Here is a 13,562-nt window from a genome sequence, read left to right as displayed (position 1 = left end):
AAAAAAAAAAAAAAAAAAAAAAAAGAAAAAGAAAAAAAAGATTTAAACTTAAATAAGATACAAGGTAATTAAAAGTCTATTAGCAAAGGATGAAGAAGGGAGGTGAATAGAGAACAAGGATAAACTTTTATAAATATAAAATCCAGATGGTAAAAACCGACAAGTTTTAAACAAATTGCCCCCTACAATATTAAAAAAAAAAAAAAAAAAGAAGAAGAAAGTACCTTGGAACCGGGGTAGCAGCTGCATACAGTCCTGTAATGTTGCTACTCTCAGTAGGGCTCGAGTTTGCAGCAGCATGTTTGCACCGGTTGTATATTGTCTAAAGCAATGAAGGTATGGTTTAAAAATGAAAACCAAAAAGTTACCAAGTACTTAAGGGATATTGAAGTGTATCAACCTATCTACCCAAAAGTACCTTCCTGGCTATGCTTTTTAGTAATCAAATTCATAGAGTAACTCTTAAGTTTAAAATATAAGTTAACTTTTACATGACTTGGTTGTCTTAAAAACATATCTCAAACATGCTGTATGACTACAACTGCCTTTTAAATTGTGAAAATCAGTTTCACCTCTTACCGTACTAACATCCAGAGGCAGTATGAAGACAATTAGAAAGCAGAGATACCAAGCTAGCAGTGTTCCAACAATTACAAGTCTATGTTGTTTCTTAAAGTCTCCATATCGATGAAGTAGGAATAATGCCAAAAAAAAGACAAAAACAATCTCGAGTCCCAAAGCTGCACCACTCATTATTCAATGTTTGCTCTGATTAACCAAAGTAATTCACATACAGGCTTGGATCATATCTGTAAACTGAAAAAAAAAAAAACAAAAAAAAGTGTTAACATAGGAAATGACCACTTGGAAATCTCCTAATTATTTTTTTATTAATGTACTAATAGATTCTTTAGAAAACTGTCAAGCTTTACATTGGACTATAAGTAAGATGAAAAGGATAATTCCTACTCTCAAGTACTTAGTCTTATTTTTTAAATCATATGTTGAAAATTTCACATAAATTGTATCTTCAGGAAAAAAACTATTTTAGCAAAAACCACACTAGTCCCAAAAATATTACAAAGTAAGAATACTAGATATGAACAGTTTCAATACAGCATCACTTGAAGTTTGTTCCTTAATATTATAAGCCCTAACAGAATATTTTCTATTAAATACACTAGTGACTGGATTCTAGGAAATTAGATATTTTGTAAAATAAAGTTTTCTAAGTATCGATAGTCACTACTTAAATTTTCTAAAAGAGAGGGAGGGAGAGCCAGAAAGAGAGAGACCATTTGAAAGTAATGTTTCCTTTGTTTGAAACAGTATTTTTCTTTCTTTCATCCTAATCTTGTCTAACTTTTGGGACCTGAAATTCTTATTCATTTACTGCTCCACAAAATAAACTCAATATATTCACCACTTTCCATCTATCTATACAAATCTTATTTTCTTTAAAGTTACTTCACCTATTTTATAGGCAGAAAAATTTATCAATGATTACTGAATAAAGTCATACATTTGAAAATATTTTTAATTATAAATGTTGATGATACAGATAGCAGAAAATGGTTTATTTGATGTCTCTCTACTCTTATAAAATAATTTACCTTCACTAACTGAAGAAAATATATGTGCTTTTCACCTCTATAAAATCAATGTCAGGCATTTTTCTTTGTCTATGGATTAACTACAGTATCCCAAGGAATGAATCAATATCTTAACACAGAGAATCAAGATTATGATGCAACCCACCAAAATAAAATAAGGTAGAATCAATAAAATATGTCAAATTAACAAAGATCTCCAACCAAAACTAGTTATTAAAAGAATAAAGAAATTTGGGTACTTTAACAGTCTAAATTTAAATTTACATAAGAAATACTTCTATATGGAATATCACAAATAAAAATCACATTTAGGGCTTCCCTGGTGGCGCAGTGGTTGAGAGTCCGCCTGCCGATGCAGGGGTACACGGGTTCGTGCCCCGGTCCGGGAAGATCCCACATGCCGCGGAGCGGCTGGGCCCGTGAGCCATGGCCACTGAGCCTGCGCGTCCGGAGCCTGTGCTCCGCAATGGGAGAGGCCACAACAGTGAGAGGCCCGCGAACCGCAAAAAAAAAAAATAATAGATTAAGTGGTTAGGTGACAGCTCAATGTAGAATGTGCTGATGAAAACTGTTACCATCTTTAAGATACAGCTTTTTTAAGAAAAAAATCACTCAATGTGAATTTAATATAATTATCATATGAAAATCCCTTTATGGTTGGACCTCGATATTTATTTTGCCTGAAATTGTCCAGTGCAAGGAGTATGACAACCATAGAAAAAAGAATGGATATCAGAGATTAGCAAGGAAATGCTAAGGCATGGCAGAACCGTTGATGGTCTATTACTGAAGTATAAGTAAGGATATTTGTTAAGATTATTCAATAACATTAGAAAACTACCATAACATTAACTGAAAAACTAGATTCACAGATTTTTACATAACATGCATAAAAATAAGAATGAATGAACAACAATGAAATTTGTGGAAACATCGATAATAGTTACATAATAAGATTATGGGTATAAGCAAACAACACAATGAATGAACAACAATGAAATATGTGGAAACATCGATAATAGTTATATAATAAGATTATGGGTATAAGCAAACAACACAATCAGTTATAAAACAATCAGTTATAAACTTGCTGCTAGTTACTATCTTTTTTACAACAGCTGTCAGTTTTTCAGTCTGATTCATAGTACTTTTAAATGTTATAGTGAATAAAAAGAATTATGGATTCTTTATTCTAGTATAAAAAAATGATTTGGTTACATCTCTTCCCATACTCAGTGTATTTGTCTCCTATTGCTGTTGTAAAGAATTACTGTAAACTTAGTGTCTTAAAACAACACCCACGTGTCATAGTTTCTGAAGGTTAGATATTTCATAGTTTCTGTGGGTCAGATGTCTAGGCACAGTGTGGCTCAACTGAGTTCTCAATATTGAAATCAAGGTGTCAGCAGGGGCTCCTTTCTGGAGACTCTGGGGAAGAATCCATAGTTCCTTCAGGCTGTTGGTAAAATTCAGTTTGTTATGGTTATAGGACTGAGATCCTCATTTCCTTGCTGGCTGTCAGCTAGCATTTGCCCTTAGTTCTAGAGGCTTCTTTCTGGTCTTTGCATGCAGCCCTATATACCTCAGAGCCAGAAATGGCTTATCAAATCCTCTGCATGCTTGAAACTGCTAACTTTCTCTTCTGCCCTTTGCTTGACGAAAGTTCTGCTTTTAAGGGTTCATCTGATCTCACTGGGCCCACCTGGATAATCTAGTCATATTTACTGGTTCCACAGGGATTAAGGCATAGATATCCTTGGGGGTCTGTTATTCTGTTCATCACACCATTTATTTCAGTTCAAACTGAGCACTTGTTGCCTTGTTATGACACAAGGTTATGCCTAGGGGGTCCCATGAAACTAGAAATGAAAGTTGGGATTTCCCTAACCTGAGATGAGAAAATAATAGTTTTAAAGTACATATCTTTGACCTTGTACCTAATTTTAAATAAGGAATTTTTTTTTACGGTGCAGAGTGATAGTAGTTTCCAAGGTTCCTTACGAATTCCTATAGCCTGTTTTAGTTGTTTTCAACTGAATAATTTTCTGTTCAAAGCTAGGGGTGCTGTATTCTCCATCTGATTTAGTTATTTGTATATTAAATTCATAAAATAATTATCAATTAAAATCGAATAAAAATAAAGATTGGACAACTCAAGTTTGGTGTATTAAAAAAAAACTCATTGCCAGGGTGGACAGCAATTTGGCACTAGGTATCGAAGAACTTAAAAAAGGTATATATCCTTGCGGCCCTAGCAACACTTCTTCAAATAACTTAGAGAAAAACCAAAATGGGAACAAAGATTTATCTACAATATTATTTTTCACAGCAGCATTATTTAAACATAAAAACATAGAAACAACTTAAATGTTTGTACTAAATAGTTCACCAAGCCTTAAAAATGTCCACCAGTCTCATTGTTGTCCATTACCTTTTTGACAAAAGCAGCCAAGGGTTTCATAAATCACTAATCCCGCTAACCTGGCCATGACCTATGGGAGCAGGGATCTGTGTCTGAGTCAAGGACCACCTAACAGAAAGACTCCATTACAGACAATGATTAAAGGGGCCCACCAGATTCCTCCAGCCCAGAAGAAAGGTGAGACCCAGAGGGACACTTTAGAGATGTAAAAAGGGGCATGGGTGGGATCTTAGGGAGTATACATAAGAAACGCACATATATGTATGGACAAATATACATCAAAATGCTAAGTGGTGCCACAACGTAGTAAAGAGATGACTTCTATTTTCTTTCTTGCTCTTTCTTTGTATGTGTGTGCTTTTAATTTCAAATGATAAGTGTATTTTTTTGTAATTTTAATACTACTTAAAAATCAGTGTAGTAATATGAAAGTAAAACACATAGCAACTAGACAATGAAAAATTTTGCTGTAGTGTTACCAAGTGCCTAGAATTACAACTATTTTAAAACACAAATGTTTTATTATATTACGGTAAACCTGGGTTCCAAATCCCAACTCTATTTAATAATTGTGTAATTGTATGCAATTTAAGCTGCTGAATGAGGATATATGATCACCTCACACAGGTTGCTATGAAGATCAAGTGAGTTATAAAAGTAAAACACCAATAGGAGTTCCAGAGTAGATCTTCAATAAATGCTAGTTGCTAATCTCCACTTCCTTCATACCGTGTGCTTCCAGAAGATAACTAGTTGCCTTAATGGTCTCAAAGTATAGCTTTACCCTAAATGGTCTTCCCCCCCAACCCCCAAAAAACCATGAATGGATGGATACCAAATGCTTTTTGTTTCTCATTCTCTGTGGTTACCACAGCTTGGACCCACACTCATTCCTATAAAACAAAAAATGATGTTCATGTTCACAGAAATTGCTCCCCTTGCCTCACCTGACTAAGTGGGATTACCTCTCTAGGTCTGTAAAATAGCCCAAACACCCCTTCATCTGTCCTTTGTGTTCTGTCCATTGTGAAGAGATAGAACACATCTCAAAGCCATGTCAAGAAGGTACACTTGACACACCAACGTCATATAGAAAGACAATGCCATTCTTCTAGGCAAATGATCAAAATGGAGGTGAAGCAAAATGGATCATTTGCTGAACCGTAATGATGTGCAGCTATGCAAAAATATACTTGGGGGCAAAAGGGCAAATATTCCTTTGACCACAACAATGGTCCTTCTAATGATATTCTTTATCAAAATAATGTGTTTAGGCTAAAAGGCAAAAATAAAACAAGAAAATGCTAAAATTTGGAGGCAAATCCAAATTTAGTTCCATGTGATTAGAAATGAAAAAGAGGCATAAAGCTATCATAGGTGGGCATTAATGCCACAGCAGCAAAAGTAGATTTTACTTAAAATCAAAATGCCAATTCATTCAATCATATTTTAGTACCTAATATGCAGGCACAGTCTACCTTTCAAAATATCAGTTCTGAAAGTTTTAAACATTTAAAATCCAATTCAGTCTTTTACCAATCATCAAGATATTATACAATACTACCTTCAAATGCCTTTCATGAGTTTGCTAATGTTACTGACTTGGAGTACTATTTCCTGAGTATTTTATGGTTGATGATAGTTTTTCAGGCTAAACACACTTTAAGTAGAAAATTTAGAGGTTAAGATCATTTTGGAATCTGAAACATCCCAAATATTTTCAAAAAAAAAAAAAAGGCGTGGGGGAAGAAAAGAAAAAAACAGGAAGGAAAGATTGGTATCAATTGAACAAGAGAACAGGACAAAAATTTTGCCAAAACCTAAGATTCTGAACTGAATTAAAAATTTCCAACTAGAACCTAATGATTCATCAGACAGACTGTGTTAACTTAAATATGTATCTTTACTCAGACATGTGAATAAAAACTAGGAGACAACTCGAGATCCAAATAATGAAAAATCAAAAGAATCAGAACTAGATGTAAATAATGAAAGTCAACAATTCTTTACCACCAATCAAAATTTAAACCTTCCAAAGATAATCATTAATCCCATGTTTAACGATTTCAGGTATAAGGAGAATTCAGCTTAGGATACAGATAGAATACCACAAAAGAATGTAACTCCCACTCTAAAAATGCAAAAAAGGCATAATATCTTTTGAAGCCATCTTAAAAAATGAGCTGAGTTGGCAAACCAACCAGGTGAAGTGAATTCCAAAGAGCAACAAGCCTTTTGAAGAAAGATGGACATATACAAACTGTTCCACCTTTGGCAAGGCATGAGAGAGGTAGCAACCAGTAAGTAGGCAAGAAGAAAACAACTGGAATTGTAACGGATCCTTAAAGATTTTAGGTAAAGAGATTATAAGACTTACTTTGGTAATTAGAAAATAATCTTTAGAATCCTTCCTAGTAACAAAATAGTTTTTTTAAAAAACTAGTAGTTAATATTTTGTGTGAGTTTACTAGATTCCAAGCATTGTGCTAGCGCTTAACATGCTGTATCGAATTACACTTCACAGCCCAGTAAGAAAGGTTAGTATCCTTCTTTAGTAGAGGAGAAAATGGCACAGAGAGGGTAAGAAGTGGGATTCAGAGGCATCCTGACTACAGAGCCAGGCTCACAATTAGGATACCAGAGTCTCTGCTCCAGTCCAGACATACTTTCTCAATGCAATTTAGACTGTTTAAATCATTTCTTTTGCTCGGTTTTCATTTGTTCATTTCATTTCAATGAACAAAGTAGAAACGTTCTCCTATTAGTTATTTCTTTATATATATAAAGACAGTGCTAATAAAGTCATGTTTAATATAGCATTTCACTAAGCCTTTTTAACTTTGCAGTTTTAAGGCTGCCATATGACTCTAATCTACATGGGGAAAGTAAAAAAGAAAACAGAGCATATCAGAATTGGGAAAGAGCCCTTCTGTTCTTGCCCCAATCTGCCCATTATAGAGAGTATTAAACTGCAGAGAACTACTTTAAAAAGTAGATCTTTTAGATCTACTTTAAAATTAATTGAGGGGCTTCCCTGGTGGCGCAGTGGTTAAGAATCTGCCTGCCAATGCAGGGGACACGGGTTCGATCCCTGGTCCGGGAAGGTCTCACATGTCGCAGAGCAACTAAGCCCGTGTGCCACAACTACTGAGCCCACGCATCACAACTACTGAAGCCTGTGCACCTAGAGCTCGTGCTCCGCAACAAGAGAAGCCACCGCAAGGAAAAGCCCACGCACCGCAACAAAGAGTAGCCCCCGCTCGCCGCAACTAGAGAAAGCCCGCGTGCAGCAACAAAGACCCAGCGCAGCCAAAACTAACTAACTAAATAATAAATTAAAAATAAATAAATAAAAATAAAATTAATTGAGGGAAAAGGAATCTTTTGAAACTTGATTAGCAGATAAAAACTTCTTGCTATGTAACTGTTCTTAGTCTTTTGTTCACCTAAGCTAAATAACATAAAAAAACACTAACAAATCTTAAGATTTACTTCATGCTATGATGGAACTGAGGAAAAAGCACATCACACTTCTATTTAAATAGAATCTCTTTTGTCACATTTGATTTTCAAAAAGAACAATAATATACTACTGAATATATATATACATATAAGCTATATACATAGCTTATAGCTGAATGTAATTTCTAGTCCTTTTTGGCCTGTCCTATGCCCTAATATTGAATATGCTGTAACTAACTATGCTCTTGCCTCTTGTATGAGAAACATTTTCCCAATTTACAAACTCACTTTGTACTCTATCTGAAACTTCTAAAGAGTACTAGAAATTACTCACTCTAATGTCATTTGCAGACATAAAAAAAAATGTAATTGATTTGTCCTAGATACTGATCTAGTAATTCTACTTCTAGAAATATGGTATACCTCTCTCACTAAAATGGGACATGGGGTGTGCTGAGTAGATTAAAAGAATAAAATTAATCAGAAAAACAAAATAATCCACATGAGTAGCAATCATAATGCAGTTCTTGAAAAGACCAAACAGCAACCTCTATGTAGCTGGTAATCTCAAGTCTTCAATGGACACAATTCCTTATATTAAAGTACCAATTTACCAAGTTAAACTTTTACTTACTATATTAAGAGAACAGCCATTATTAGAAGGAATGCAGAAAAAAAATTATTCCCATTTTAGTAAGCTATTTTTGCTGCCAGAGCAAACTGTTAGTGAAATATCTATTCTACAATTTGAAGACTTTGATTTTCCAAGTTGACAGGCTCTCTCTGAAGTCCTATAAAGGACCTTGTGCCCACTAATTCAGACATTCCAAGTATTCTGAAAACTAGAAATGTTCCCTAGCTCTCAGGCTAAATCCTAGTATGAGGATATTTCTTATCTTTAAATTTAGAATCATCCCATCTGTTAGAACTTCCTATCTATAAGATCTCTATCTAAAGTGGCCTCTCCCAATTACTTTATACCCCAAAACTTTGTTTATTCTCAAATATTTTAAATATTTTTTTCTTGTTTGTTCTTTCTCCTCCATTAGCTTATAAGCGCCCTCTGTCTTGTTCACTTTCCTGAAGGAGACTAACTTTTTTATGTTAAAAATATTTCCTCTGAGTTGCAATTTTAAGGGAAAAGGATGTAGATTTCAAGCGAAGGTAACTGCTTAAAGGTCACTTTATGTAAAAAATCAGAACACTGCATTTAAAAGTATTTTCCAGGTAACATTAGTTTAATGAATTGTGAACATTCAGCCTCGTATTCTTCACCTGGTTTCAATCAGACTCAATCTGTGAACAGATCCCTTCTTTACACCAATTTCACCTAGTTTCAGGAACAAACTAAAGGTTCATGAATGCTTTCCTCTGTCAAAAGGTGGTTATTTTTCAAGCTAAGCATCAAGCCTGAAACAAGCACGTACCCAAACAAGGGAGGTTTAATTCCAGTGTAAATCGAAGCTCTTTTTTTTTTTAAAGAAATTTTTTAAAAAGCCCCTCAATTAATTTTTTAAAGTAGTGGTTATTTTTCAAGCTAAGCATCAAGTCTGAAACAAGCATGTACCCAAGCAAGGGAGGTTTAATTCCAGTGTAAATCGAAGCTTTTTTTTTTTTTTAAAAAAAATAAATAAAAAGGCATGCTACACAGCATACTTAAGTAATATTCTAATATATTTATGACGCTGGGTTGCTTACTTCTGAACCTTATACATCCTCTCCATTTTTATTAGGGTTGGAAGCTATTCCCCTATCTCTCTTCCACTGCTTTCCCAGGGTCACAGTTACAGTACAGTTTGCATAATGCATTTCGCACGGTCATCCTACCCGGAGTATGGCACTCTCTCTACTCCAACCAGCTCCAAACTCTTCTCCGCGGACAGAGGCTAAAAGCAGCGTGCTTTCAGGAGGCGAGGCAAACAGAAAGAAGCTGGTTGAGAGTGAGCAACCGAATAGCTTTGCTGGCGGCGCCTAGTGTTGCACTGAAAGCCCTTTGCAAACAATTACTCACCTTATTTGTTCTCATGTTAGCATGTATGAACCTTCTCGAGGCTGCAAGGGGATGCTCAGCGTTGCCACTGCACACAGGAACCACCGTGATCTCCTGCTGCCCTAAAATTAAACCGCCGCCTCTCTTCTGAACCGCGTTTTCGTCTACAGAGCGCTTTCACACGCGTTATCCGATTTGACCCCGACTCCAAGCCTGTGAAATAAGCGTCGCTTGCCACAGTGCCTATTTTACAGATGAAGAAGGGATCCTGTCCACAGACCTAGTGCTAAGGGCCGCCCTCTCCCCGGTGGAGAACGCAGCTCCGGGCAGCGGGGAGAGCAGGTGTGACGCCCGCGGCCGCAACCTCTCACCTGGCCGGCGGAGCGGGTCACCGCCTCCACTCCGGGGACGTGGGCCCCGCGGCGGCGGCCTCTCTGGGTCTCCGGGGTCCCTCTCTCTCCGCCCGCGCTCCGCCCCAGACCCCAAAGTGCCTCACGCTCTCCCTCTCAGGCTCACCGCCCGATCTCGCCGGACAGCGTCCAGAAAAACCGGGAAACCCCGCGTCCGCCACAGCCGTCCAGGGTCTGGGACCCACGCTCCCTGGCGACGGCGGTGGCGGTCACCTGAAGGCCTGCGGGTTCCGAGGAAAGGAAAACCCGACGCCAATCAAGCAGCTGACATTTCCCAGTCAGCCCGAGCACCGCCCGCTTCCGCTTCCCCGCCTACCCTGTGGGCCGTCCGGTCCCGTAGCCGCGGGGGGTTGTGGGTATCCTGAAGGCGGGCAAAGCTATAAGGAAACGAAGTAGTAGCGAGGCAGCCGCACTACCAGGCAGGGCAGAAACTACAATTCCCAGCAGGCAGCGGGGCAGCAGACGGCGGCCGCGGAGGAGAGCGGGCAGAAGAATTCTGCGCGCGCGGCGGGGATGGAACGTTGATAGAGTTCGCGGGTCTAGCTGCTGGGGGCAGGAGCCGCACGCAGTGCGCCGCCGCGCGCCAAAGCGGGAATCCAGGAGGCGGGCACCTCTGCAATTAATGCACGCATTTAAAACTCCCGAACCTGCGGACGCCATGCACAGGTAAACCGATTGCAAAAAGGGGCAGACATGAATGGACCGTCTTAATTCCTTTAGGCCGCGAATTTTGCTACTTGCTAATATTGTTAGTAATGCTGTAATGTGAATGGTTGCTTGGCCTCTTCTTTGGGAAAACGTGGATGGGTGGATGCTTTAGCGCGGTGATCAGCGTGCGATTTTATTTGGCTTCCCTTATTGGGCTTTCCGGCTGCTGTTTTCAATCACTGTATGATTGCCCTCCCTCTTTCCTTGTCTGTTCCTTCCACTTTAAGAAATTCTTGAGGCCTTCTGCATGATCGTAAATCGAAAAGACTTTTCGAAGTGTTCGATTTGTTTGGTTATTTTCTCTTTTATTCTTGGGAACTCGCCGCCGGCGCGTAGAAATGCAATTTAGTTAGCTGCTGTGAAAGTTTTCTGCAATGCATAACTTGCAGCTTCCTTTAGGCCTACCTTGGAATTATTTACGGGTGTGTTTTTGAAAGGAACGTGGGGCTATTGTGCGTTTCTGCAGGAAACACCTCCAGGAGATTCCCGACCAGAGTAGCAACGTTACCACCAGCTTCACGTGGGGATGGGATTCTAGCAAGACTTCTGAACTGCTTTCAGGCATGGGGGTCTCCGCCCTGGAGAAGGAGGAGGTGGACAGTGAGAACATCCCCCAGGAACTGCTTTCAAACCTGGGCCACCCGCAGAGCCCCCCACGAAAACGGCTAAAGAGCAAAGGGAATGACAAGGACTTTGTGATTGTCCGCAGACCTAAGCTAAATCGAGAGAACTTTCCAGGTAAGGTATGAGGGTAAAACTATCAGTCCAGTAAGTGGTGGATTAAACTATTTTGTTGGTAAACCTTTGTTCAGGGGCCTTTAGGATGGGGCCCTTTTAAAATTGCTGAATTCTGAAGTTATTTTCCAAAGAAATGGGACAACTCATTGTCTCTGAAGTTTACAGAAATGTTGGTATGTGTATCTCTTAAGGGGCACGACCGACTTTTAACCCATGAAAAGACACTCCATACTCTTTCTTTAGGAGGGACTCTGCCTGGTCAAAGGCCAGCTGACTGCCACTGACAACTGGGAACAAAGCGATGATCCTCTAGGATTCTTTTTGTTTATATTCTGCTGCTCTGTAGCCCTGGTTGAGCTTTTTGCCGTAATCACTTTAGTTATTTGTCAAGGGGCTGCTAAAGTGAATGTTGAACTAAGGGGAGGAGACTTATCTTCCCAGGTCCATTCCCAAGTGAGATTCTTCTGTATGCTCTGTCTTCATTACTAACCGTGTTATCTGTTCAGTTCCCCAACCCCCAAACCTGAAGGTTAGTCAGATTCCCACCATCCCCCAACATCCAACCAATCATTGAATCTTTCCCTCTTGTCTCCTAAATATTTCTCAGGCTCTCATCATCTCTTGCCTGATTACTGGAATGGACTCATAATTCCAGCCTTAACCTCCCCAGATCCATCCCCCAGAGCTAGAGTGAACTGATTAAAATGTAGAACTCACCACATCATTCTGCTCTTAATAGCTCCCAGTTCCCAGGCTTCTCAAGCAGGTGAATAAATGCCTCCCAGAGTGGATCAGAGCCCCGGGAGTACTCAAAGCCCATAAGGTAAACATAGTGCATTGACCCGGGGTTATCAGTTTTTCCTGCTGGCAAGCCATGTAAAACATTAGTTCAGCAAATATTTGCTGAGCACATTCTGTGTGCTAGGCATTGTTCTAGGTGCTGGGGATACAGCAGTGAGCAACACAAAGCATTTCTACCCTCATGGAGCTTCTGTTCTAGAGAGAGGATGCAGTAAACATAAGTCTGGTGTGCAGTATATGAGAATAAGTGCTATGGCTAAAAACAAAAATAGAACAAGCCAAGAGGGATTGGAGGTCCTGGGGCGGGAAGCTGGTTTGTAGGGTATTAAGGGAATGCCTCGCTTGGACAGTGAACTCTAAACAAAGGCTTAAAGGAGATGAAGGAATGTGCCATGCAAGTATCTTGGAGAAGAGAGCCCCAAGCAGAGGGAGCAGCTAGTGCAAAGACCCTGGGGCAGAGGAAGGTTATGTTTGTTCAAGGAACAATAAGGAAGCCATATTCCCAGAGTGGATGAGCAAAGGGGAGAGTAGTGGGAGACGGGCTAGAGGTGCTATTGAGCAGAGTTGTGATGTGACCTTTTAAAAGGACACACTGATGTGATGAGACTAAACTTTGGGGAGTTGAGGGTAAAGCTTAGAGACTTGTCGAGAGGTGTGGGAGTAGTATAAGCAGCGGTCAGCTTCTGGATAGATCCTGACATTAGAGTGGACAGACTTAGGAGACTTTGAAATTGTCTGTAGAAGAGGTTATCACAGTCTAAACTGAAATTGGGTGGGTCATGATGGAGAAGAAGAGACAGAGCCAAGAAATAAAGATGAAGTCTAGCAGAGCCAAGGTAAATAAGTATATTCCTGAATTCCCCCATCTGGCTTTCTTTGAGGACGGTTGATAGGTTGGTTGGTTGCTCGCTTGCTTTAAAAAAAAAAAATCTGTTTTTTTGGCTTTTGACATTTTCTATATTTGGTGTTGGATTAATTAGAAAGGCAGTGAAGGATCAGGCACATCTGGCTTCGAATCCCAATTGTGCTGTTTACCAACCTTGGGAAGTTGTTTGAGCTATCTGTTCCTTAGTTTCTTTGTGAAATGGGATAGTAATATCCACTTCATGGGTTACTGTGAAGATTAGATGAAAGAGTGTACATAGAGCCCTTAGCATGCTGCCTGCACATAACACTCAACAAGTAAATCCAGTTAATTTGGTGGACAAAATGACACCCAGTTGAGAGGCTACTTCACTTGTCTTTCGTCCTTAATCCTGTTCGCCTGACCCTGTTCACGTAGATCTTTTTGCTTCAAAATTGAATGTCGCTGCTATTTTTAGTGTCTGGAATGCAGCACGAGCAATTTGGTGCTTGACTAACCAAATGTGGTGAAAGACACTTCCTGCTAAGATGAGCAGCTTTTGATGACTTTAGTG

General features: G+C 39.2%; 2 protein-coding genes across 8 annotated transcripts in view; one reads left to right on the top strand and one right to left on the bottom strand.

The window, feature by feature from the left end:
* LMBRD2 (LMBR1 domain containing 2) overlaps positions 1-10,189 on the bottom strand; it is a 55,680-nt gene extending 45,491 nt beyond the window's left edge. For 4 of the 6 annotated variants that reach the window (XM_027092745.1, XM_027092747.1, XM_027092751.1 and 1 more), the window contains exons 1-4: positions 10,004-10,189; positions 9,509-9,700; positions 580-816; positions 225-322 (exon numbers count right to left, since the gene is read on the bottom strand). In XM_027092745.1, coding sequence (XP_026948546.1) covers positions 225-322; positions 580-753 — 272 coding nt within the window. In that variant the 5' untranslated portion in view covers positions 754-816; positions 9,509-9,700; positions 10,004-10,189. Of the gene's footprint in view, positions 1-224; positions 323-579; positions 817-9,508; positions 9,701-9,858 lie in introns of those variants that run through there. The other 2 variants (XM_027092746.1, XM_027092750.1) reach the window with 2 other exon arrangements.
* A 195-nt stretch (positions 10,190-10,384) lies between these two features.
* Positions 10,385-13,562, top strand: part of SKP2 (S-phase kinase associated protein 2) — a 50,319-nt gene continuing 47,141 nt past the window's right edge. Inside the window, exons 1-2 of one of the 2 annotated variants that reach the window (XM_027092737.1) lie at positions 10,385-10,563; positions 11,072-11,343. In XM_027092737.1, coding sequence (XP_026948538.1) covers positions 10,520-10,563; positions 11,072-11,343 — 316 coding nt within the window. In that variant the 5' untranslated portion in view covers positions 10,385-10,519. The remainder of the gene's footprint in view (positions 10,564-11,071; positions 11,344-13,562) is intronic. The other variant, XM_027092738.1, reaches the window with a different exon arrangement.

Source organism: Aethalodelphis obliquidens, unplaced genomic scaffold, assembly GCF_003676395.1.
Source record: "Aethalodelphis obliquidens isolate GAN/ISIS:26980383/991018 unplaced genomic scaffold, ASM367639v1 scaffold80, whole genome shotgun sequence".
NCBI classification, from domain to species: domain Eukaryota; kingdom Metazoa; phylum Chordata; class Mammalia; order Artiodactyla; family Delphinidae; genus Aethalodelphis; species Aethalodelphis obliquidens.
This window is presented reverse-complemented; position numbering and strand designations above follow the sequence as displayed.